This window comes from Heterodontus francisci, chromosome 37 (genome assembly GCF_036365525.1).
Source record: "Heterodontus francisci isolate sHetFra1 chromosome 37, sHetFra1.hap1, whole genome shotgun sequence".
NCBI classification, from domain to species: Eukaryota; Metazoa; Chordata; class Chondrichthyes; order Heterodontiformes; family Heterodontidae; genus Heterodontus; species Heterodontus francisci.
Genome location: NC_090407.1, coordinates 4966049 through 4993271, shown reverse-complemented (window position 1 = coordinate 4993271; position 27223 = coordinate 4966049). Strand labels below are relative to the sequence as shown.

At 44.3% G+C, this 27223-nt stretch overlaps 2 protein-coding genes across 13 annotated transcripts in view; one reads left to right on the top strand and one right to left on the bottom strand.

Annotated features, from left to right (window-relative positions):
* c37h1orf127 (chromosome 37 C1orf127 homolog) overlaps positions 1 to 22323 on the bottom strand; it is an 82005-nt gene extending 59682 nt beyond the window's left edge. For 2 of the 4 annotated variants that reach the window (XM_068016914.1, XM_068016916.1), the window contains exons 1-2: positions 21898 to 21988; positions 1029 to 3541 (exon numbers count right to left, since the gene is read on the bottom strand). In XM_068016914.1, coding sequence (XP_067873015.1) covers positions 1029 to 1150 — 122 coding nt within the window. In that variant the 5' untranslated portion in view covers positions 1151 to 3541; positions 21898 to 21988. Of the gene's footprint in view, positions 1 to 1028; positions 3542 to 21897 lie in introns of all 4 variants that reach the window. The other 2 variants (XM_068016912.1, XM_068016913.1) reach the window with 1 other exon arrangement.
* The window catches only part of LOC137351976 (tumor necrosis factor receptor superfamily member 14-like), a 126601-nt gene that overhangs the window by 29191 nt on the left and 70187 nt on the right, over positions 1 to 27223 (top strand). For 2 of the 9 annotated variants that reach the window (XM_068016924.1, XM_068016926.1), the window contains one exon: positions 14194 to 14252. The exons of 1 other annotated variant lie outside the window; for it this stretch is intronic. Coding sequence is in view for 4 of the 8 variants with exons in the window: in XM_068016920.1 (XP_067873021.1) it covers positions 21496 to 21652 (157 nt within the window). In the remaining 4 variants the exon portion in view is untranslated. Of the gene's footprint in view, positions 1 to 14193; positions 14253 to 21335; positions 21653 to 27223 lie in introns of those variants that run through there. 6 more of the 9 variants (XM_068016920.1, XM_068016919.1, XM_068016921.1 and 3 more) reach the window with 3 other exon arrangements.

The window sequence follows — 27223 nt, the reverse complement described above, 5'->3', positions numbered from 1 at the left end:
AGGTTTATGTCCCTGGAACTTCTGGTGCCACGTTATTGATGTCTGGGCCTGTGCATCATGTACTTGGTGGAGCAGGCTGCTGGGTAACACGGGACTAGCTTCGCTATGAAACATTTACTAATTTATATGCCAGTTCCTGCTATTCCCCTGCTGCTGGATACTCCCATAACACAGTAAATGTTGGGGCGGCACAGTGGCGCAGTGGTTAGCACCGCAGCCTCACAGCTCCAGGGACCCGGGTTCGATTCTGGGTACTGCCTGTGTGGAGTTTGCAAGTTCTCCCTGTGTCTGCGTGGGTTTCCTCCGGGTGCTCCGGTTTCCTCCCACATGCCAAAGACTTACAGGTTGATAGGTTAATTGGCCATTATAAAAAATTGCCCCTAGTATAGGTAGGTGGTAGGGAAATAGAGGGACAGGTGGGGATGCAGTAGGAATCTGGGATTAGTGTAGGATTAGTATAAATGGGTGGTTGATGGTCGGCACAGACTTGGTGGGCCGAAGGGCCTGTTTCAGTGCTGTATCTCTAAACTAAACTAAACTAAATGATTTTTGTGAAAGCAGACTGGTGAGCAACATTGTAGTTGTTTGAGCCTTGCATTAATGTGGTGAACCCAAAGAAGAAATACTGCAACGATTGAAACCTTAGTCAGTACATTTGTGATGGAAGCTATAGCTGATCTTAAGAATTCAGGCAAAGGATGAGTCCAGAGAAGCTGGCCTTGGTGTGGTCATGATCTTTGTAGTGACCTGCAGTTCACTCAGGCAGTTATGTAGCGTTGTGTTGATGTGGATTGTGGACTTCTCTAGAAATCCCTGAAACGTGGCACACTCTCAAATAAAGGCCGGCTCAGGTCTACGAATGAAACCCGACCCGAGCCCGACAGAACCACATCCGACCCCGAGCCGGCCCAACCATCAGTTAACCTACCTTCCGTTTTTCACTTTGTTGCTTATCTGCACAAGCTTAAAAAACTGTAACAAAACCACTTTTCAAGTCCAAAAAGTACATTAACATTGGAGCCACTTACCAAAGGTGGTGATAGAGCGTGTCCGATCCGGCCTGACCTGACCTGAGCCCAAATGCTGGACCCGGATGTGTGACCCGACCCGACACATGTCGGATCCCTTCGGGTTTGGGTCGGATAGCCATGCTCTACTCTCAAATGACCGACTGTCCTGCTGTTACTGAGCTACCAAACCGTATGGATGACTAATACATTTACAAGTGTTCTGTTCTATTTCAGATAACAGCATCTGCAGAGTTTTTTAATTTTTAATTTGAATACCTTAAACAGCTTTGATATCTTAAAAACTGTTCAAAGAAAGTTCACAAAAGTACTTTTTAACAATGTTACTGGTTAAAGTGACTCCCTTTTTGTGGCTAAACATTTACTAAACTAATGTCCATCAACATTTGCAAAAGCAGCTCCTTTGTGCTTTGCAGTGTTGACATTGAAAGGTGATTTGAATGGCTATTGGCAAGTCCCCAAAAAAAGCCACGCATATATTTAAAACCAAATGTACCTGCATTATTTATAACTACTTGTGATGTTTGGCCACACACAATAAACTTTGCTTTCCAAGTCAATTATTTTCCATCCCTCAACCCACCTAATTGGTTCAGTATCTCCAACACATACGTCAGAGGCACTGAAAAGAAACGCTTGCATTTATATCACACCTTTCATGACCACCAGACGTCTCAAAGCGCTTCACAGTAATGAAGTATCTTTGAAGCTACGTCTTGGTGCCTGTTTGAAAGTTCTGGTGATGAGGCATTCTGCCAAACGACTTTGGCAGTCTGCTCGGGGAACCATCCGACAGGATCCACCATCTCCTTTTCCCGTAGGGCCTTGAGGACATTCCATGCAGACCACCGCCTGATGGATTTGTGGACAAAGGTGTTTTTCTGCACAAACATTTCCACAAAGGATAGGTGGTACGGCACAGATCAACTGAATGCTTTCATGATTCTCAGATCGGAGGCTGCTTTTGGGCATTCGGTTGTCTTCTGGATGGCATTAGCCGGCAAGTTCTCAATGAACTGGCATGCACAGGGAGACCAGCTGTAGGTTGTCATCAAAACCTGGCACGCTTCAGAGGAGGGTGAAGCTGCTTTGAAGCTTGCATTCATGACCAACACTGAGGCAGGGTTCCAGAAGCAGCTGAAGACTGCAGCTGCATCATCGACATAGACTTGTCATCGGCATACCACACTTACTGGCGCAAAGACCTGCTACTGATGTTTTCAACATTTATTCAATGCCACAAAACTCTTAGACTTATAAATGTCCTAACGAGCAACCTTAAGTTCTGTATTTATCTTGGTGACAAGACCAGATGAATACGAACGCTCAACAATGGTCCGCCACAGGGGTCGGTGCTCGCACCAACTCTTTTTTTTGTTCCGTCTGAACAATAACGGTGCTGGGAAAGAACTCAGTGTTTCCTTCTGCAAAAGGCAATTTACTCATGACCCCCACCCAAAATACCTGAATATCACCCTGGACAGGACACTCATCTATGGGCCTCATCTCATCAACACTGGACAAAAAGTAAAAAACCAAGGTGAACCTGGTCAGGAAACTCAATGTAATGCCCTGCGGGAGCACAACCAGAACACTTCACACTGCAATAGTGGCCCTAGTCTACTCTGCTGCAGAATACTGTTCTGCCTCGTGGTCCTGCAGCTGCCATACAAAGATCATGGACATGCAACTAAACACCGCCATGAGGACAGTGTCAGGGAAGCTTTAGTCCACTCCAACTGAGTGACTCCCAGTGCTGTCCCATATTGCCCCAGCTACCATGTACCATGATGCCAATATGCTGAGAGACTGGAAAAGTCATGAACAACACTGACCTTCCCATTCACAAAGACTTGAAAAACCCAACAAGAAAGTGCTTAACATCACACCGATCATTCTGGGAAACAACAGCTAATATTCATGCAGCTGGGCTCAACCCACTATCCAAATGGATGAAATTGTGGGCTCCATGCTGCATAAAGAAACAACACCTCATCACTGACACAACAGAGATTTCTGGCTTCAACTTTCCTCGAAAACAATGTACAACACTCAACCAAATCTGTACAGCACATGGTCAATGTGGGCACCTGCTCCATAAGTGGAAGATGAGGGATGACCCAAAGTGTGATTGTGGCCATGAGTCCCAGACCATGGAACACATTAGCCTGCCCACTAAGACTGTTGTGAGCGGCTCCTTGTTTTTCCACTCAGCATCTCAGGAGGCCATCGAACCAGACATTCCATTATAAACTTCCTTCTTCATACGAAAGTAGTACTAATTCAATTCATGAAAAATTTCTGCTGTAAATCCAGTGTGAAAATAAAAGTTTTTATGGTACGTAAGGAGTCTGATCTTTGCCAAACCCCATCTCCATTCTCATATACTTCCCAGATTGTCGCTGGATGGCAAGTAACAGCGGAAATGTCCACTCCATTTTCACCTCCCTAGTCCAGGGATATTTATCGGTTATTTCGCAGATTACAGAGAAGAAAGTACAAAATTAGGCGATCTGTGAACACAAACAAAAGTGCTGAATAAACCTCAGTATTGACCCTAAATGGTGTAAACCACATTGATATAGAAAACTAAAATTACAGATATTGTTGTAAGGTCAGGTGGGGGAAGATGGTGGCGTAGTAGTAATGTCACCGAACTAGTACTCCAGTAGGCCCAGGCTAATGCCCTGGGGGGATACTGGTTCAAATCCCACCATAGCAACTGGTGGAATTTAAAACTCAATTAATTAATAAATTCAGTTAATTAAAATCTGTAACTAAATGCTAGTCTCAGTAATGTTGCCATGAAACTACCATTGTTATAAAAACCCAACAGGTTCACTAAAGCTCTTTAGGGAAGGAAATCTGCCATCCTTACTTGGGTTGCTCTGGCCTACCATGTGACTCCAGACCCACAGCAATGTGGTGACTCTTAACTACCCTCTGAAGTGGCCTAGCAAGCCACTCAGTTGTCAAGGGGAATTAGGGATGGGCAACAAATGTTGGCCTTGCCAGTAGCGCCCACATCCCATGACGGAATTAAAAAAAGGTGGTCACAACTGCAAACATTGGACAGACTGCAAAAACAGAGAAATGGAAGCTTTAGTGCTGTAAGCAAGCACCAGATGTGAATTTCAAGCTCCTTTTACATTTGTTGTTGAAACTATTAGTGGCAGATGAAGGAGGCTAGTGGAAAATGAAAAAGTGGGAGTTTAAGTCACAGTGCCTCACAACTGACATTTTATTTTGAACCATATGCAGAGTGGAAAAAAACACTAATTCAAAAAGGATTTCCCCCTCCCCCTCTGCTGAAGCCATTCTCTCCTTGCTGTGGTATTGTTCCACAAATGTCAGGTACCCCCAGTACCTCTTTGAAGCAGTCATTATATTTTATTGACCCTTAACAGTGAATGCTGGCTGATAATTCAACTATGGGATCCATCGCAACCAAACAATTACTATTCTCATCAGGTGGCCATTCATGTTAACTTCCTGAATGAGTTGCTGTTTGGTGCTCAGGAGTGATTGATTTATTTTCTACTCTCTAATGCAAGGGCAAAATGGCCAACCATATGTGCCCCTATGGCTGCCCCAGGTGAGATCAGCTAAATCAGCTCAAACTGGAGATCGAAGCTGAGGGCTCCCTGAGGCATATAGCTCAGTAATTATTCACTGGTAAACATACTGAGGTGTCAAGATAACTAGCTGGTGATTTTACTGCCTGCTCTCTAAAGATAACAGGATAGTCCAGTGAAAACCTTAGCTCACAAGATATTAAAACTATAGATACATAGAGGGCAAGTCATGGTCAGACGTGAGCTAAACGTGAAGCTGAACTAATAACTCAGGACAAAATCCAAAGTAAATAAGCAAGTAATTAAGAGTTGCCAACTCTGGTTGGATGTATGTATCCCCAGAAGTTTCATCACATGGTGCCCCGTCTCCTCCCATCTTGCCTTGTTAAACAGCCTTTTCCCCCTTATACAATATTTAATAACTAAAACAAAAGTGTTCAAATAAAATGAAAATAAACATACAGACCAAGAAATTTATTTATTTATTTAGAGATACAGCACTGAAACAGGCCCTTTGGCCCACTGAGTCTGTGCCGACCATCAACCACCCATTTATACTAATCCTACATTAATCCCATATTCCTACCCCATCCCCACCTTCCCTCAATTCCCCTACCACCTACCTACACTAGGGGCAATTTACAATGGCCAATTTACCTATCAACCTGCAAGTCTTTGGCTGTGGGAGGAAACCGGAGCACCCGGCAAAAACCCACGCCGTCACAGGGAGAACTTGCAAACTCCGCACAGGCAGTACCCAGAATTGAACCCAGGTCGCTGGAGCTGTGAGGCTGCAGTGCTAACCACTGCGCCACTGTGTCACCCCTAATTTGATAGTGCCCAGGGTACTTACCCTGCACATGAATGGCTGTGTCGAACCAGCATTGGATATTGGATCTCGGACCATTCACACAGGTTAAGTAATGGAAGTTCCGGCTGCTGCTAGAACCACATCAGCCCACAAGTAAGTGATCAGTAGTTGCCAAGCGGAGATCATGGGGCTCAATAATGTAATTGGTATTTAATGTTAATAAAGGTCTTTCACGCACAAGAAAGATACAATAGTCCCATTCCATGTAGGATTTTTTTTATTGCAGGCCAGTTTGAGAATAACGAAGTCTTGCCCAATTACCAGTGTTGGTAATGTTTAACATGTGGCTCAGCCAGCAAAGAGAGAAATGAGACATTAATCTGAAGAGGGAGAGAATAGTATGCAGAGAAGTTTTGTGGGGAGGAGATACCATTGCCTATCATAGGAACAATACACACTGAGGAAGATTTTTATCTTTACCATTTAAGTATAAAGCACCACCTGGGTGAAGCGGAGAGGAGAATCAAGCAGGGAGGATCCCACACCCTTAAGAGTCTACCCAATTTTCCTATCATTAACCTAAATGGAAGAAAAGTTGGACAAGCTATTATAGTTGTGCAATCCTCCACATACAATTGTTTTTTTTTTTCTCTTCCTTCCAGTCAATGCTTTATGCCCAAGCTGTAAAAACAAAAATCTACTCGATAATCTCACAAAATCAGGAATTCCCCTTTTCTAGATGCAGACTGAGTGTTTCATTATCACTAATACAAGATTATGACAGGCTTAGATAAGTTAACAAGGAAAAAGAGTTTCCATTAACAAATGGTACAAGGACTTGGGGAGACAGATTGACATTTTGGACAAGAGTGCAGGGGGAATATGAAGAAGCATTTTTTAACGCAGCGGATGGTGATGACCTGGAACTCGCTGCCCAGAAGGGTGTTGGAAGCGGAGACCATCAGTGACTTGAAGAGGAAGTTGGATGGCCAACTGAGAGAAACAGATTGCAGGGCTACAGGGATCGAGCCAGGGAGCTCCATGGAGAGCCGGCGTGGACAAGATGGGCCGAATGACCTCCTTCTGTGCTGTAAATGACTCTATGACACACTATCAAATGCTGTCATAGTGTCCAGCATTTAGCTCCAGTGTGAAGCAGGGCTCAAACCCTACACTCAATTACTCAGAGGCAGGAAAGTTAACCATTAAGCCAAAGGCACTGTTGTTGAATGCATTAGGAAAGCAATTATACCACTGGATAGAGCTGGCCAAACTTAAAACCAATAATATATTGTTTCATCTTTGTCACTCTGTTCTGTCATTAGATATTTTTCACTTAAAGTTTCTTTAATATACATTGGAATGTCACTGAAATAATATACAGCTGTTAAAGCTGTTGAGAAATAGGTTGGAATATAACAGAGTCCTTTCCGGAGTATATTAGATAATTAATTAATCTAGTTGTTACACAAGAATTCTGATACAACATGGAAAATATGGTTTCACAAGAGTGAGTAAAATGAATATTCTTTCTCAACTTCCATTTTTGCTGCATTCCCCCTCACCATTTGACCGCAAAACCCCCATGCATATCTTTGTTATTTCAAGGCTTAATTTCCTCAATGCTCTTCGCATTGGACTTTCCAACTCCACCCTTTACAAATTCCAATTCACTGAGAACACTGTGGCCCCATATCCAAACTCACACAAAAATGCAATTTATCCATCACCCCTTGCCAGCCTTCACTTCCTTCTTGTGTCCTAAAATCATGATATTCCTCTTCAAATTCCACTGTGCTGCACCATATTTCTGCAATCTTTCTCCTGTTCTACATTGCAATATCCACTTTTTCTGACTCTGATTAAATGGTCCAGATTTGTATCGTTATAACTGACACCCATCCTACAGTATGAAAGTCTCTAAAGGTCCAAATTATTTTCATATATTTTGCAATGAAAAAGATCCAAACACATTTTCAACCTGTCATCTGTTCATCTAGCATCAATCCATCTCACAGGTTTTAAATTAGTGATTATTCTTCATTATGAAAGCACAAGAATAGTGAGGCAAGTTGTTAGTAATGGTAGTGAGTGTATAGCTTTAGTCTGTGTTGCATCCTGCAGAGTTTGTGTCTATACTCCTTCCTTAAGACAGAAGTCACCAGCAAATTTAAACTCGTGACCATTCTACATAACCTTTTTTATAGCAAATAAGGGAAAAATAATATTTTGTACTTGATGCAGGGATAGTTGATGGAAACCTCGCAAATTCTTTTTTCCAGTTCCTGACCATTTGTTGTTGTGCACAGAGCTCAATTATTTAACTCTTTCTGCTGCCCTGGCTGAGATCAGTGAACTCGGCACAGACTGGGGAATCACACATGGCACTTAACTGGTCAGTTAGGCTCACCATTCATTTCCTAAATCACCTAAACCATGAGGGAAGCTAGACCCCCAAGTTTGTGCAGATGTACTGCTGGAGTTTAAACAGCTGCACACAAACAATCTATCAGCATAGACCACTGCTAAGTTTTCTACTCCTTTTTCTACCTGGGCCATCCAACCTATTAAAGCATCGCTTACTTAGCTACCTGGAACTCAGCCCAAATTACAGATCTACCCCCTCCAGATTTCATTATTGAGCCAAGTTGACTCTTCAATCATCAACAGTGCCCTGGGTAGTGGAGACCTGCTATCAGATTACCAAGGCAGCCACAAAGGGTTGACTTGATTCCAAACTTCCATTACCTCACGTGTCATCTTGGAGCCAAGTTACCCCAGAGACCTCGCTTATATTCTTACCAAAGTCACTTGTTGGTCATCAGACAACTGGCAAGCATGGGCCTTGAGGCCTTGTTGAACCTGGGGGAAAAGCTCAAAACTCATTCTCAATTTTTTTCCTTTGTTAAACACAATTTGAAAGCGAAATTATACATTTAAAAAATCTCCAACAACAATTAATATCTAAAGGAATGAGACTCCATACTTTTAACAGTTAATTTTCACTGACAGAGAGATTCATTGTCAGCAATTAACAGTTATCACATTGTTAAAAGATTACTTGCACTTCAAATTACAAAATGTAACATGCTGTGGTGAGTTTAGTTTGTACCTACCACTCAAATAAAAAACCTTTTGGATATCCATATCTAACCATGCATCTGTCTTTCGTCTGAAGAACCTAAGAAAATAAGAAATAGAAGCAGGAATACACCATACGGTCCCTCAAGCCTGCTCCACCATTCAATATGATCATGGCTGATCTTCTGCCTCAACTCCACTTTCCTGCCCACTCCCCATATCCCTTGATTCCCTGAGAGAGCCAAGATCTATCTATCCTAGTCTTCAATATACTGAATGATGGAGCAGCTACAATCCTCTGGGATAGAGAGTTCCAAAGATTCACAATTCTCTGAGTGAAGAACTTTTTCATTTCAGCACTAAATGATCAACCCTTTATCGTGAGGCTATGCTCTATATTCCCAGCCATAGGAAAGAGCCTCTCAGGATCTACCTTGTCAAGCCTCTTCAGAATCTTGCACTCTTCTAAATGCCACAGAGTATAAATTACTGTGCCATTTGCGCATAAACAACAGCAAGCTCCGTTAGCAAATTCTGGGTCATTGAGTCCACGCCAGACATGTGCCTACCCAAATCAACCAGAAATTCAAGTCTATCAAGGGTAATATACCATTCAAATTTCCCTCCTGATCTTAGGAAACAGAACAGAAATTATATGGCTGAATACATTTTTTGCTAACGTTTTCACACTGTGAGGCTGGGACAATCTATTTGAGAAGTGCGCAAGGTAATTTTTTTATGACCATGAAACAAAAATATTGTGAAATATGTACTGTCCTGCTTCTGAGACACTGTTTCATATGCAGTCCAATTCACAGAATCCACATCTATCCCCAGCATCACTTCTTGAGCGCTAGACGCCACTTCCCTATCTGTCCTACTGTTACTTCCCTAAGGCACTTCTCCATTTTACCACAACCATTCCAAGAATTACCTTAATTTCTCGCACCAAAAACTTGCATTTATTTAGCACCTTATAGAAAACACCCAAGGTACTTTACAGAGGGGAAGATAAAGAACAGTTATAGGAAAGGATACTGAGCCGGTGTGGGAGTTTGGCGAAGTAACCAAAAGTTTGGTTAAAAAGTTTTCAGCAGGTTATTGAAAGCAAAAGCAGAGGGGAAGAGATGGAGGGGCCTTGGGAGGGAGATCCAGAGCATAGGGCCAAAGCAGCTGAAGGCTCTGCCATCAATGGTGGGATGAAGAAGAGAAGGGGCACAAGAGTCCAGAGTAGGAGTAATTGAGTTCAATGGGGTTGCAGCTTGTTGAACTTGGTGCCCTACAAATAAAGTAGTTAGGCCTACACATTCAAAGCAGCAGATGCACTTATAGAAAGCCAGAAATGAATCAGCATTAATATTCAAATATGACAAGCCTGAGGCAGTGAAAATACATTGGAAACATCCATACCATATGTTAAGTGCCTGAGCATCTAGTGTAAACTTGGAAGAGGCTAGATTGGAGGCTCCTGAACTGAAGCATCACAAAAGACATTTTTCCCCCACACACACACATACCTATTCAATAGTCTTCACAGACCAAGTGATTTTACTGAGAATTTTCTGAACATTGGTGCCACAGTAGGCATTACTTCTTTCCCCCCGAGGCTATTAGGGACATATGTCAACTGCTAGCTAAAGACATCCCACACTTCCATCAGGAGAACAGTATTATCTGTAATGGTCAAACTCACCAATGTTTTGAATTTCTCAAATTTTCACTTTCTATCTAAAGGTTCTTGAACAAATTGGCACCTCCCTGCTCTGTGCTAATATTCTTGAAACACCTTGGTTGAATCTCTCCAGGCTCTTTTTCATTTCACAATACCATGATGGCTTGGGCCAAAGACACAAATGGCATTCTCGGCAACTCTCACTGAAGTGATGTTACAGAAACTACATATAGCTCTGCGACAAATTTTACATGGTTGCACTAGCTATGTTTTGATTTCAGCTATGGCTCACTTGGTAGCACTCTCGCCTCTAAGTCACAAGGTAGTACAAAAATCTAAGCTGACACTCCAGTGCAGTACTGAGGGACCACTACATTGTTGGAGATGACATCTTTGAGACGAAACATTAAACCGTTACCCCGTCTGCCCTCTTAGGTGGGCGTAAAAAATCCATGGCACAATTTCAAAGAAGGGCAGGAGAATTATCCTGCGCAATATTTATCACCATTTATCACCATCAGAAGATTTTCATGCATGTCTGTCAGTATATCCTGGAATCCTTCACTCAGTGACGTTCACACCTCCCACATGTTTTCGCATCTCCATACAGTGTGAGTGGGTGGCTCTTTGGCGACAACGGTTATCCTCTGACGACCAGGCTCATGGCATCCGTGAGAGGCCCTACCACCGGTACATGACCACAGGGGCGATCAATGAGGAAGCCATTGGGTTGCTGAAGATGCAATTCAGGCATTTGGTCAGATCTGGGGGCGCCCTTCAGTATGCATCAGCTCGGATCCAAAGAATGGTAGTGGTCTGCTGTGCCTTGCACAACATGGTGCCGCAGAGAGGAATGGAACTGCAGGAGCAGGAAGGTGCAGGTCACTCGGCATCGTTGGAGGAGGAAAACAATGAAAAGGAACAGGAGCTGACGTGGCCAGGGTGCCTGCAGTTGCTCACCTGCCAGAAAAGCCCGCATTGGGCTCATTAAGGCATGCTTCAAATAACCTGGGTGTGTGAAGCCATATGACACTACAATGCCCCTCTGTAACCCACCACCAACATAAATTATTCCCAAAGTCATAAATCCTTCCATCACATTCACACCCCTTTGCTCGTCCTCCACTCTGGTCATACCACTCTCCTGTAAACTAATGCGCATTTGGAATCCAGATGCAACACTGGAGATGGCAAGACATAGGAGAGTTCAAATAAGTTGCTTCATTCATTTACAATTCCACATACATAATGGCATTGACATTGTTATAAACAGCCAAGTGAACCCCCTTGTGCAACCAGGAAGCCTTTCTCTTCCACTTTCTATTATTCCAACAGGATGCTACCATTGTGGCTTCAAGAGTGCTAGAGGCATGTGTGGCTCTATCTGGGGGTGGTGGGGGAGGGGTGGAAGATAGGATGACAAGCGGGAGCATCTTGAGAAGAGTTCCCACTTTCACTAAATAAAATAAATAAACAAACAATGACAACAACAATTTGCATTCATATGCCATTAACAGAGTACAATGTACCAAAGCACTTCACAGCTTCTCTCTGGACTAGCCCTGACAGTTACAAAAGTTTATTTTATTTAGATATGCAGCACTGAAACAGGCCCTACGGCCCACCGAGTCTGTGCTGACCATCAACCACCCATTTATACTAATCCTACATTAATCCCATATTCCCTACCACATCCCCACCTTCCCTCAATTCCCCTACCACCTACCTATACTAGGGACAATTTATAATGGCCAATTTACCTATCAACCTGCAAGTCTTTGGCTGCGGGAGGAAACCGGAGCACCCAGCGAAAACCCACGCAATCACAGGGAGAACTTGCAAACTCCACACAGGCAGTACCTAGAATTGAACCCGGGTCGCTGGAGTTGTGAGGCTGCGGTGCTAACCACTGCACCACTGTGCTGCCCAACATAACTGAAGCTCTAAGTTCCTGTCTTTAACAAAGCTTTGTTTGTTGAATCTATAAACTTACTTTAGATTTATAATAAGCATCATTTAATTTTACTGGACCATACCACAATGCGTCAAGCTGTCAACCATGTAAAATGAAAACCATAACAGAAATGGGGTCAAGAAATCGGAGAAAGCAGGTGACATATGTGGAACATGCACAACTATCCAAAGGAGTAACAATAGCTTCCTTCTGTGCTATATCATTCTATGATAATTACATAGCAGAATAAATGGTTCATTCATAGGATGTCGTTGGGGTTGGCAAGGCTGCATTTATTGCCCATCCCTAATTGCCCTCGAGAAGGTAGTGGTGAGTTGCCATTTTGAACTGCTGCTTTTGTGTGGTGAAGGTACTCCCACAGTGGTGTTGGGTAGGAAGTTCCAGGATATTGACCTAGCAACATGTAGGAATGGCAATATATTTCCAAGTCAGGATGCTGTGTGAATGGTGTGTGACTTAGAGGGGAACTTGGAGATGGCAGTGATGGCACAAATATTTTTAAAATAGTAACAGTTGATTCAGTCATTCAGAGTTTAAAGTATCTGCTAAAGACCTAGGGGGTGAAATTTCCAAGGGATTCCCAAATCTCCTGGTTTAACTTGAGCACAATGTTGGTGGAAACCCCAGAGAAATGGCATAAATGGATGTGGACACTGTTTCCCTGGGGTTTCCACCAGGTTTCAGCATGAGATTGGTGAATGCCTGTGGAAATTCACTCCTTCCCCCATATTTCCTACACAGCCTGATAACCAGTAAAGTAGAAAGTCTATTGCAGACAGTATTTGTTCTCATTTCCAATAAAAGGATGTTGTACTCTTATTTTTGCTGATTCAGTGAATTTCATTATGAATTTCCAATGAACTGAGTCAATAAATAGAGGATGTATTTTCAGATTGCCAAGAATGAAGTTAGTGTGCAGGAATATCATCTCTTACACAGACAACCAATGTATTGGACTCCGACTCGGGACTACCGTCTACTCCCAGAACATTTTAGCTGGGAGTTAAAATTGTCCCTATAGGATCACTTGATGAGCTACTGTATGTTTCAGTGATGCATTCACTCATTGAAGAGGGGCATTTCACTTTCTTCTGCACCTGACAGTTTAACTTTTATATTTTATATTATTTCTTACCTGTATTCTTGATTTTGTTTTACAATATTTCTTGTGTATTTAATTACCCCATGGGATACCAATACATGAACAGTTGACATAGTTGTGTGAAATTCTTCCCTTTACTATTTCATTGGAGGTGATAACATATTCAACAGGATCAAGTTTTCTGATTCTCAGATCTGTAGCAAAACAATTAAACTAATTTCTGCAATACCATTTGACTCAAGGCTGAAGTTGAAAGTTAAAGGCGAATTGCCATTACATTGTGAAGTTTTCAGGCAGGCGTTTAGGAAATCTTCAGTAATTAATAAACAAAAGTTATGAAGGCAGAGAGAAACTATATGGCATGTACCAACAAGTGATGGTGTTTAACACAAAGTCTTACCTTTTCAAAGCCAAACTATGGTTTCTCCTCACCCTGCTAATTAGCTAGCTTTAATTTAGAGTTTCACTAGTTTTTTGGATCAAACACAATCAATGATATCGTAATATTATCACATTTGTCTGCATATGATTTTGTTACTAAATATGTAACATTTTATTAAATAAAATCCTTTAAACATTAATTTTGCTTTCTTTAAGCTATCACATGTACAGTACTTGTTTTGCCCTGGCTGTGTTACAAACAGATCAGATGAATCCTTGTGATTTACACATGATTTCCTTGTGACTAATGCCACAAGTCAAAACAAGGTTTTTATATAATTTTCTAAGTTTTTAGCGTGGGTTTAAAAATTCAATCTGTAGCCTGAATTACAATTCTAAAATAATGTGATCTGTAGACTATTTACTTATTGAAATAATGATATAAATACATTATATTGCTTGAAAAGATAAGTAGCGTCACAGTTGATAGAAATGGCACTATAATGAAAAGTCACACCTTGCAGACCTGGATATTTTTTCACAGATCTATTTTTTTCATTCTCTAAAGGAGTGACACATACAACTTGCAGAATGGCAGCTGCTGAATATAGAAAAAAATCAGCTAAGGTATGAAACATTAGCTGTGATAAGCTTGAGCATTTTTATCAAAACATACACACAGTCCAATTGAGACTGATAGGCTATTAGTTTCTACTTTTAAGAAATCATTCAATGTGTGTCCACTATGTCCACAAAGATAAGATTGTGGAAAAATTATCTACATGTGATTGGAGTAGTTTATAGGCCCCATAATAGTACTTAGACGGTTGGAGAGAGCATTAAGTGAGAAATGATTACAGCTTGTAACTAAGGCAATGTTATAATTGTGGCGGGGGGGGGGTTAATCTTCATATAGACTGGGACAATGAAAGATGAGTTTGTAGAATGTTTTTGGAACAGTTTCTTGCAGCAATACATTGTGGAGCCAAGTAGCGATAAAGCTACCTTAGATCTAGAAGATTGGGAAAACTTTAAAGGTCAGCAGAAAGCTACAAAAAGAGCCATAAAGAAAAGTAAGATGGAACATGAGAAAAAGCTAGCACAGAATATAAAGACAGATAGCAAAAGTTTTTATAAATATATAAAACGAAAAAGAGTGGCTAAAGTAAACATTGGTCCTTTAGAGGATGAGAAGGGGAAATTAGTTATGGGATATGATGAAATGGCCGAGGCATTGAACAGGTATTTTGTATCGGTCTTTTCAGTGGAGGACATTAATAACATGCCAGTAATTGACAAAGAGACGAACGTAGGTGAGGACCTGGGAACAATCATTATTACGGAAGAGGTAGTGTTGGGCAAGCTAATGGAGCTAAGGATTGATAAGTCTCCTGACCCTGATGGAATGCATCCCAGGGTTCTAAAAGAGATGGCGGGAGAAATAGCAGGTGCACTGACGGTAATTTTCCAAAATTCGCTGGACTCTGGGGTAGTCCCAGCAGATTGCAAAACATCAGATGTGACGCCACTGTTTAAAAAGGGAGGTAGACAAAAGATGGGGAATTATAGACCGATTAGCTTAACCTCTGTAGTGGGGAAGATGCTTGAGTCTATCATCAAGGAAGAAATAGCAGGGCATCTCGATAGAAATTGTCCCGTTGGGCAGACGCAGCATGGGTTCATGAAGGGCAGGTCATGCTTGACAAATCTTTTGGAATTCTATGATGACATTACGAGCAAGGTGGACAATGGGGACCCAGTGGATGTGGTGTACCTAGATTTCCAAAAGGCCTTCGACAAGGTGCTGCACAAGAGGCTGCTGCATAAGATAAGGATGCATGGCGTCAGAGGTAAAGTATTAGCATGGATAGAGGATTGGTTGATGAACAGGAAGCAGAGAGTGGGGATAAATGAGTGCTATTCTGGTTGGCAATCAGTCACTAGTGGTGTGCCTCAGGGATCGGTGTTGGGACCGCAATTATTTACAATTTATATAGATGATTTGGAGTTGGGGACCACGTGTAGGGTGTCAAAGTTTGCAGATGACACTAAGATGAGTGGCAGAGCAAAGTGTGCAGATGACTGTGAAACTTTGCAGAGGAACATAGATACATTGAGTGAGTGGGCAAAGGTCTGGCAGATGGAATACAATGTTAATAAATGTGAAGTCATTCATTTCGGTAGGAGTAACAGGAAAAAGGATTATTACTTGAATGGTAAAAAGTTGCAGCATGCTGCTATGCAGAGGGACCTAGGTGACCTTGTGCATGAATCGCAGAAGGTTGGTCTTCAGGTACAGCAAGTAATTAGGAAGGCAAATGGAATTTTGTCCTTCATTTCTAAAGGGATTGAGTTTAAAAGCAGAGAGGTTATGTTGCAGCTGTATAAGGAACTGGTAAGGCCACACCTGGAGTACTGTGTGCAGTTTTGGTCTCCTCACTTGAGAAAGGATATACTGGCACTGGAGAGGGTGCAGAGGAGGTTCACTAGGTTGATTCCGGAGTTGAGGGGGTTGGCTTATGAGGAGAGACTGAGTAGATTGGGATTATATTCATTGGAGTTCAGAAGAATGAGGGGGGATCTTATAGAAACATATAAAATCATGAAGGGAATAAATAAGATACAAGTAGAGAGGATGTTTCCACTGGCAGATGAAGCTAGGACAAGAGGGCATAGCCTCAAGATTAGAGGGAGCAGATTTAGGACTGAATTAAGAAGGAACTTCTTCACCCAGAGGGTTGTTAATCTATGGAATTCCTTGCCCAGTGAAGTAGTTGACGCTTCTTCAGTAAACGTCTTTAAAGCTAAGGTAGATATCTTTTTGAACAATAAAGGAATTAAGGGATACTGTGGGAGCGCGGGTAAGTGGATCTGAGTCCATGAAAAGATCAGCCATGTCCTTGGAGGTGCTTTTGCTAACGCTGTTGGGGAGGGTTTAAACTAATGTGGCAGGGGGATGGGAACCAATTGAGGTCAGTTGACAGTAAGGAGGTAGTAACAAAAGCCTGTAAGGAACTAGATAATGAAGTCAGTGTGACTAAGGGGAAGAGCAGGCAGGGAGCAGATGATGAATATAAAGGGACTGGTGGTCTGAGGTGCATTTGTTTTAATGCAAGAAGTGTAGTAGGTAAGGCAGATGAACTTAGGGCTTGGATTAGTACCTGGGAGTATGATGTTATTGCTATTACTGAGACTTGGTTGAGGGAAGGGCATGATTGGCAACTAAATATCCCAGGATATCGATGCTTCAGGCGGGATAGAGAGGGAGGTAAAAGGGGTGGAGGAGTTGCATTACTGGTCAAAGAGGATATCACAGCTGTGCTGAAGGAGGGCACTATGGAGGACTCGAGCAGTGAGGCAATATGGACAGAACTCAGAAATAGGAAGGGTGCGGTAACAATGTTGGGGCTGTACTACAGGCCTCCCAACAGCGAGCGTGAGATAGAGGTACAAATATGTAAACAGATTATGGAAAGATGTAGGAGCAACAGGGTGGTGGTGATAGGAGATTTTAATTTTCCCAACATTGACTGGGATTCGCTTAGTGTTAGAGGTCCAGATGGAGCAGAATTTGTAAGGAGCATCCAGGAGGGTTTTCTAGAGCAGTATGTAAATAGTCCAACTCGGGAAGGGGCCATACTGGACCTGGTGTTGGGGAATGAGCCCGGCCAGGTTGTTGAAGTTTCAGTAGGGGACTACTTTGGGAATAGTGATCACAATTCCGTAAGCTTTAAAATACTCATGGACAAAGACGAGAGTGGTCCTAAAGGAAGAGTGCTAAATTGGGGGAAGGCCAACTATACCAAAATTCGGCAGGAGCTGGGAAATGTAGATTGGGAGCAGCTGTTTGAAGGTAAATCCACATGTGATATGTGGGAGGCTTTTAAAGAGAGGTTGATTAGCGCGCAGGAGAGACATGTTCCTGTGAAAATGAGGGATAGAAATGGCAAGATTAGGGAACCATGGATGACAGGTGAAATTGTGAGACTAGCTAAGAGGAAAAAGGAAGCATACATAAGGTCTAGGCGGCTGATGAAAGACGAAGCTTTGAAAGAATATCGGGAATGTAGGACCAATCTGAAACGAGGAATTAAGAGGGCTAAAAGGGGTCATGAAATATCTTTAGCAAACAGGGTTAAGGAAAATCCCAAAGCCTTTTATTCATATATAAGGAGCAAGAGAGTAACTAGAGAAAGGATTGGCCCACTCAAGGACAAAGGAGGAAAGTTATGCGTGGAGTCAGAGAAAATGGGAGAGATTCTAAACGAGTACTTTGCATCGGTATTCACCGAGGAGAGGGACATGACGGATGTTGAGGTTAGGAACAGATGTTTGATTACTCTAGGTCAAGTCGGCATAAGGAGGGAGGGTTGGGTATTCTAAAGGGCATTAAGGTGGACAAGTCCCCAGGTCCGGATGGGATCTATCCCAGGTTACTGAGGGAAGCGAGAGAGGAAATAGCTGGGGCCTTAACAGATATCTTTGCAGCATCCATAAAAATGGGTGAGGTCCCGGAGGACTGGAGAATTGCTAATGTTGTCCCCTTGTTTAAGAAGGGTAGCAGGGATAATCCAGGTAATTATAGACCGGTGAGCCTGACGTCAGTGGTAGGGAAGCTGCTGGAGAAGATACTGAGGGATAGGATCTATTCCCATTTGGAAGAAAATGGGCTCATCAGTGATAGGCAACATGGTTTTGTGCAGGGAAGGTCATGTCTTACCAACTTAATAGAATTCTTTGAGGAAGTGACAAAGTTGATTGATGAGGGAAGGGCTGTCGATGTCATATACATGGACTTCAGTAAGGCGTTTGATAAGGTTCCCCATGGCAGGCTGATGGAGAAAGTGAAGGCGCTTGGGGTCCAAGGTGTACTAGCTAGATGGATAAAGAACTGGCTGGGCAACAGGAGACAGAGAGTAGCAGTAGAAGGGAGTTTCTCAAAATGGAGACGTGTGACCAGTGGTGTTCCACAGGGATCCGTGCTGGGACCACTGTTGTTTGTGATATACATAAATGATTTGGAGGAAAGTATAGGTGGACTGATTAGCAAGTTTGCAGACGACACTAAGATTGGTGGAGTAGCAGATAGTGAAGGGGACTGTCAGAGAATACAGCAGAATATAGATAGATTGGAGAGTTGGGCAGAGAAATGGCAGATGGAGTTCAATCAGGGCAAATGCGAGGTGATGCATTTTGGAAGATCCAATTCAAGAGTGAACTATACAGTAAATGGAAAAGTCCTGGGGAAAATTGATGTCCAGAGAGATTTGGGTGTTCAGGTCCACTGTTCCCTGAAGGTGGCAACGCAGGTAAATAGAGTGGTCAAGAAGGCATACGGCATGCTTTCCTTCATCGGACGGGGCATTGAGTACAAGAGTTGGCAGGTCATGTTACAGTTGTATAGGACTTTGGTTCGGCCACATTTGGAATACTGCGTACAGTTCTGGTCGCCACATTATCAAAAGGATGTGGATGCTTTGGAGAGGGTGCAGAGGAGGTTCACAAGGATGTTGCCTGGTATGGAGGGCGCTAGCTATGAAGAGAGGTTGAGCAGATTAGGATTATTTTCATTAGAAAGACGGAGGTTGAGGGGGGACCTGATTGAGGTGTACAAAATCATGAGAGGTATAGACAGGGTGGATAGCAAGAGGCTTTTTCCCAGAGTGGGGGTTTCAATTACTAGAGGACACGAGTTCAAAGTGAAAGGGGAAAAGTTTAGGGGGGATATGCGTGGAAAGTTCTTTACGCAGAGGGTGGTGGGCACCTGGAACGCATTGCCAGCGGAGGTGGTAGATGCGGGCACGATGGAGTCTTTTAAGATGTATCTAGACAGATACATGAATGGGCAGGAAGAAAAGAGATACAGAACCTTAGAAAATAGGCGACATGTTTAGAGAGAGGATCTGGATCGGCGCAGGCTTGGAGGGCCGAAGGGCCTGTTCCTGTGCTGTAATTATCTTTGTTCTTTATTGAATGGCGGAGCAGGCTCGAGGGGCCGGACGGCCTACTTCTGCTCCTAGTTCTTATGATCTAGTATTGTGTAATGAAGCAGGGCTAATAAGCAATGAAAGTGAAATATCCACACTGGGAAACAGTGATCATAATACTACTGAATTCCATGTTAAGTTTGAAAGTGACATGCTCCAATCACAAACAAGAATCTTAAACAAAGCCAATTCCATAGGCTGGATAAATAAGACTAAAAGGTATGGTGGTAAATGACCAGTGGGGTACCTTTAAAGAAACAAATCAAAATGTTCAACAAAAACACATTCCTTTGAAGACAAAAACTCAGCCAGAAAGATCCATCCATGGCTCACTCAGGAAGTTAAGGTTAAAAGAAAAGGCTTACAATGTTGCAAAAAAGAGCAGCAAGTCTGAGGATTGGGAGTGTTTTAGAAACCAGCAAAAGGCCGCCAAAAAAATTGATAAAAAGGGAGAAAAAATGAGTAAACTAGCCAGTAACATAAAAACAGATTGTAAGAGCTTTTATAAGTATATCAAAAGGAAGAGAGTAGCTAAACGTTGGTCCCTTGGAAGCAGAGACAGGAGAAATTATCATGGCAGAGGCACTGAACAAATATTTTGTGTCTGTTTTCACAGCAGAAGACACAAGTTCCATACTAGTAATAGGCAGTAACCTCGGGGCTAGGAAGAGTGAGGAAATTAAGGAAATTCATATCAGCAGAGAAAAAGTATTGGAGAAACTAAAATCTGACAAATCTCCAGGAACTGATGGCCTACACCTTAAGGTTCTAAAAGAGGCAGCTGCAGATATAGTGTATGAGTTAGCTATGATTTTCCAAACTTCCTTAGAAGTTTAGTTTAGTTTAGAGATACAGCACTGAAACAGGCCCTTCGGCCCACCGAGTCTGTGCCGACCATCAACCACCCATTTATACTAATCCTACACTAATTCCATATCCCTGCCACATCCCCACCTGTCCCTATACTTCCCTATCACCTACCTATACTAGGGGCAATTGCTAATGGCCAATTTACCTATCAACCTGCAAGTCTTTGGCACGTGGGAGGAAACCGGAGCACCCGGAGGAAACCCACGCAGACACAGGGAGAACTTGCAAACTCCACACAGGCAGTACCCAGGATTGAACCCGGGTCGCTGGAGCTGTGAGGCTGCGGTGCTAACCACTGTTACCAGTGCTAACCACTGTTACACTGCGAACCACTGATTTCTGCCCTCTCCCCCTTCTGCTTGTAGATGAGGGTGATCATGCCTTTCCTCATGGATTCTGACATGCTGCCGGCCAGAAGCATACTCTCGTACACTTCTAGCAGGTCTGGGCCAATCCAGTCCCGCAGAGCCGGATACAACTCAATCGGTGAGCTGTCACTTCGGGGAGTTTTACCTGTCTCGAAGGACCTGACGGCTTTTGTCAGCTCATCAGTTAGCTTTTCCAATCTAACCTCACAGCTAAAATCCCTCGTCCCTGCAACTATTCTGGTTAAAATCTCCTCTGCACCCTCTCAAGGACCCTCACATTCTTCCTAAAGTGTGGTGACCAGAACTGGACACAATACTGTCATCGCGCGCTCGCAAACCGATTGCCCGTTAGAACCACGCGTACATCCTGGACCCCATTTTCCAGCCTTATGAAGCACGTAATGCCTAAAAAACAGGAACTAAGAGCCCAGTTCCTTCCCACAGCCTCTTTTATTGGTGTGATTAGCAGATTGGGGCATTAGAGACTGTCCTGCCAGACAATGTGACCCTATAACGAGAGAGCCACCCAATAAATCTACTTTTAAATTGGCCTCTGAAAAGCCCAATTAAAATGTAGGGCTTGTAAAAGATGGACTTTAATGTTTGATAATAGATACCAATCCACAAACAAGCCTCAGTAATTTGATGCTGTTCAGGGCGGAAACCGTCACGCTCGAAAGTGAAACAACAAAGACGTTTAATTTACACTCGGATCGAGACCGGAGTAGGAACGGTTTAAAAGGCTGTTTTCTGCGCGATTTCAGTCAGGATTTCCCACCCCCTGGGGTGGGTGATCTCTCCGGTGAGCGATTCGCTGTGTGTGTGTCCCGGTTACCGCGCAAAAGGGCCGATGAGAGCGCGGCGCGGGTCCGGGTCCGGGGCCTGGGGTTCGGGTGGGATTCTGCCGAGCTGTTCACCCTTCAGATAGGGAAATCGCGGTGAGAGAGTCGCTTCATCCTGTGCAGGAGAGCGCGACAGAAGAAAGTCTGAAGGAAAAGTTATTGTTAATCCGAGTTTAATTCACACGGAATTCAATTCAAAAACAACCTTAGCCTTTTGTTTGTAAATGGCGTCGCGCAGTGGAAGCTTCTGGAAGCAGCAGCCTGGCGGTTGGGCGGTTTATGGCGGCGGCCGTTGACGGTTGGGCGGCGGTTTTTGACGGTTAATTTTGAAAAATTTGACCCGCTTTTTGGAGCGTGAATGTTGAGAGTTGGATTATTTTCAGTAACACCAGCTACGGGTTCCATGAGCTCTGATTATTCAGGAAAAGCTTGTTGGTGGTTTTACTGTGAATCCAGGAGGGTGTTTTCCAGTTTCTCAATCCCGCCCGGGGAGTCACATTGGGGGAGCGGCTGCATTTAATATAAAATAAAAACAAGAAATGCTGGAACCACTCAGCAGGTCTGGCAACATCTGTGGAAAGAGAAGCAGAGTTAACGTTTCGGGTCAATGACCCATCAGTGCGGCTGCATTTAATCTGTTAATGGAGTTGCCAACTCTGCTTGGCCAGCGTTCTGCAGATTACGTCATAGTCCCGCCCCCGCTCTCCTCCCAATGGCTGGCCGTCATGTCCATCTACACCTTCCGTCCAATTGGAAAGCTGAGGGTTTCCAGGACCAGGTTGTTGGAATAAAATAAAAGCAAAATACTGCAGATGCTGGAAATAAGAACATAAGAAATAGGAACAGGAGCAGGCCATTCGGCCCCTCGAGCCTGCCCCATCATTCAATAAGATCATGGCTGATCTGCCCCAGACCTCAACTCCTCTTTCACGCCAGCTCCTCATAGCCCTCACCACCTTGATATTTCAAAAATCTATCCACCTCCTCCTTAAATACTTTCAGTGATCTAGCCTCCACAACTCGCTGGGGTAGAGAATTCCAGACATTCACTACCCTCAGAGAAGAAATTCCTTTGCATCTCAGTTTTAAATGAGTGTCCCCTTATTCTGCAACTATGTCCCCTAGTTTGAGATTACCCCACTAGTGGAAACATCTTCTCAACATCTACTCTGGCAAGCCCCCTCAGAATCTTGTACGTTTCAATAAGATCACCCCTCATTCTTCTAAACGAAATCTGAAATAAAAACAAGAAATGCTGGAACCACTCAGCAGGTCTGGCAGCATCTGTGGAAAGAGAAGCAGAGTTAACGTTTCGGGTCAGTGACCCTTCTTCGGAACTGACAAATATTAAAAATGTCACAGGTTATATGGGCGGCACAGTGGTTAGCACCGCAGCCTCACAGCTCCAGCGACCTGGGTTCAATTCTGGGTACTGCCTGTGCGGAGTTTGCAAGTTCTCCCTGTGTCTGCGTGGGTTTCCTCCGGGTGCTCCTGTTTCCTCCCACATGCCAAAGACTTGCAGGTTGATAGGTTAATTGGCCATTATAAATTGACCCCAGTATAGGTAGGTGGTAGGGAAATATATAGGGACAGGTGGGGATGTTATTGGAATATGGGATTCGTGTAGGATTAGTATAAATGGGTGGTTGATGGTCGGCACAGACTCAGTGGGCCGAAGGGCCTGTTTCAGTGCTGTATCTCTAAACTGAATAAGCAAGTGAGGTGAGGGTGGGACAAGAGATAACAAAGGAGAAGGTGCCGATTGGACAAGGCCACATAGCTGACCAAAAGGTCATGGAGCAAAGGCAAACAAGACAAAGCATTACTACAGAATAGGTATTAATGCACTGAATATTGAACAGCAGCAAGTGCAAACATGAAAAAAACAGTGGGTACGCAAACTGAACAAACAAAAATGAAATGAAATAAATGCAAAAAAAAAGGTTGTAAAAAAAAAATGGAAAAAAGAAAAAAGAAAAAACACCTAAAAATGAAAGTAAAATGGGGGGCTGTCATGCTCTGAAATCAGTCCGGCAGGCTGTAGTGTGCCTAATCGGTACATGAGATGCTGTTCCTCGAGCTTGCGTTGATGTTCACTGGAACACTGCAGCAATCCCAGGACAGAGATGTGAGCAGGGGGGAGTGTTGAAATGGCAAGCAACCGGAAGCTCAGGGTCCTGCTTGCGGACCGAGCGGAGGTGTTCCGCAAAACGGTCACCCAGTCTGCACTTGGTCTCCCCAATGTAGAGGAGACCACATTGTGAGCAGCGAATACAGTATACTACATTGAAAGAAGTACAGGTAAATCGCTGCTTCACCTGAAAGGAGTGTTTGGGGCCTGGGATAGTGAGGAGAGAGGAGGTAAATGGGCAGGTATTACACCTCCTGCGATTGCAGGGGCAGGTGCCATGGGATGGGGACGAGGTGGTGGGGGTAATGGAGGAGTGGACCAGGGTGTCGCGGAGGGAACGATCCCTTTGGAATGCTGACAGGGGAAGGGAGGGGAAGATGCGTTTGGTAGTGGCATCACGCTGGAGGTGGCGGAAATGGCGGAGGATGATCCTTTGGATATGGAGGCTGATGGGGTGGAAAGTGAGGACAAGGGGAACCCTGTCACGGTTCTGGGAGCGAGGGGAAGGGTTGAGGGCAGAGGTACGGGAAATGGGCCAGACACAGTTGAGGGCCCTGTCAACAACAGTGGGGGGGAATCCTCGGTTGAGGAAAAAGGAGGTCTTTGGTTTTTGGAAGATGCTTTTTTAAAATTCATTCCTGGGATGTGGGCGTCACTGGCTATGCCAGCATTTATTGCCCATCCCAAATTGCCCTTCAGAAGGTGGTGGTGAGCCACCTTCTTGAACCGCTGCAGTCCATTTGGGGTAGGTACACCCACAGTGCTGTTAGGAAGGGAGTTCCAGAATTTTGACCCAGCAACAGTGAAGGAACGGCGATATAGTTCCAAGTCTGGTTGGTATGTGACTTGGACGGGAACTTGCAGGTGGTGGTGTTCCTATGCATCTGCTGCTCTTGTCCTTCGAGGTGGTAGAGGTCGCAGGTTTGGAAGGTGATGTCGCAGGAGCCTTGGTGCGTTGCTGCAGTGCATCTTGTAGATGGTACGAACTGCTGCCAGTATGTGTCGGTGGTGGATTGAGTGAATGCTTGTGGATGGTGTGCCAATCAAGCGGGCTGCTTTGTCTTGAATGGTGTTGAGCTCCTTGAGTGATGTTAGAGCTGCACCCATCCAGGCAAGTGGAGTGTATTCCATCACACTCCTGACTTATTCCCTGTAGATGGTGGACAGGCTTTGGGGAGTCAGGAGGTGAGTTACTTGCCGCAGGACTCCTGGCCTCTGACCTGCTCTTGTAGCCACGGTATTTATATGGCTACTCCAGTTCAGTTTCCGGTCAATGGTGAACCCCAGGATGTTGATAGTGGGGGATTTAGCGATGGTAATGCCATTGAATGTCAAGGGGAGATGGTTAGATTCTCTCTTGTTGGAGATGGTCATTGCCTGGCACTTGCATGGCGCGAATGTTACTTGCCACTTATCAGCCCAAGCCTGGATACTGTCCGAGTTTTGCTGCATTTCTACACGGACTGCTTCAGTATTTGAGGAGTCACGAATGGTGCTGAACATTGTGCAATCATCAGCGAACATCCCCACTTCTGACCTTATGATTGAAGGAAGGTCATTGATGAAGCAGCTGAAGATGGTTGGGCCTAGGACACTACTGTGAGGAACTCCTGCAGTGATGTCCTGGAGCTCAGATGATTGACCTCCAACAACCACAGCCATCTTCCTTTGTGCTAGGTATGGCTCTAACCAGCAAAGTTTTTCCCCTGATTCCCATTGACTCCAGTTTTGCTAGGGCTCCTTGATGCCATACTCGGTCAAATGCTGCCTTGATGTCAAAGGCAGTCACTCTCACCTCACCTCTTGAGTTCAGCTCTTTTGTCCATGTTTGAACCAAGGCTGTAATGAGGTCAGGTGCTGAGTGGCCCTGTCGGAACCCAACCTGGTATCACTGAGCAGGTTATGGCAAAGCAAGTGCTGCTTGATGGCACTGTTGATGACACCTTCCGTCACTTTACTGATGATTGAGAGTAAACTGTTGGGGTGGTAATTGGCCGGGTTGGACTTGTCCTGCTTTTTGTGTACAGGACATACCTGGGCAAATTTCCACATTGCCGGGTAGATGCTCGTGTTGTAGCTATCCTGGAACAGCTTGGCTAGGGGTGCAGCAAGTTCTGGAGCACGTCTTCAGTACTATTGCTGGAATATTGTCAGGACCCGTAGCCTTTGTAGTATCCAGTGCCTTCAGTCGTTTCTTGATATCACGTGGAGTGAATCGAATTGGCTGAAGTGTGGCATCTGTAATGCTGGGGACTTCAGGAGGTGCCGAGATGGATCTTCAACTCGGCACTTCTGGCTGAAGATTGTTGCAAATGCTTCTGCCTTATCTTTCGCACTGATGTGCTGGGCTCCCCCATCATTGAGGAGCCACCTCCTCCAGTTGGTTGTTTCATTGTCCACCACCATTCACGGCTGGATGTGGCAGGACTGCAGAACTTAGATCTGATCCGTTGGTTATGGGATCGCTTAGCTCTGTCTATTGCTTGCTGCTTATGCAGTTTGGCGTGCAAGTAGTCCTGGGTTGTAGCTTCACCAGGTTGACACCTCATTTTGAAGTGTGCCTGGTGCTGCTCCTGGCATGCCCTCCTGTACTCTTCATTGAATCAGGGTTGGTCTCCTGGCTTGATGGTAATGGTAGAGTGGGGGATATGCCGGGCCATGAGGTTACAGATTGTGGTTGAGTACAATTCTGCTGCTGCTGATGGCCCACAGCGCCTCATGGATGCCCAGTTTTGCATTGCTAGATCTGTTCGAAATCTGTCCCATTTAGCACGGTGATAGTGCGACACAACATGATGGATGGTATCCTCAATGTGAAGGTAGAACTTCGTCTCCACAAGGACTGTGCGGTGATCACTCCTACCAATACAGTCATGGACAGAAGCATCTGCGGCAGGCAAATTGGTGAAAACAAGGTCAAGTATGTTTTTCCCTCTTGTTGGTTCCCTCACCACCTGCCGCATACCCAGTCTAGCAGCTATGTCCTTGAGGGCTCGGCCAGTAGTGGTGCTACCGAGCCACTCTTGGTGATGGACATTGAAGTCCCCCACCCAGAGTACATTTTGTTTGTGGCTTTTTACGTGTTCGGGGCCTTTTTGTCAAGGCTTCCCCTCTGTGATAGTCTTATTCCCCAGAGTCCCGCTGCTCCTTCTTCTCTACAATGGACTTACCGCACGCCGTGGCCACGGACACTCTGGACGGTGTAGACAGCAGGATCGAAGATCAAAGTATCACCAGCTGTACTTTGCAATTTCGTCCGGATTACATTCAATTCCATTTAGTGCTCAATGAGGAAAACAAAGAGCAGGTACGGCTGGGGGAGGGCAGTGGGCCCAGGTAACATAAACTAGCTTGTAGTTAGCCACCCTCCGTGCTTCTTCCAATTGGTGTTCAACATGGA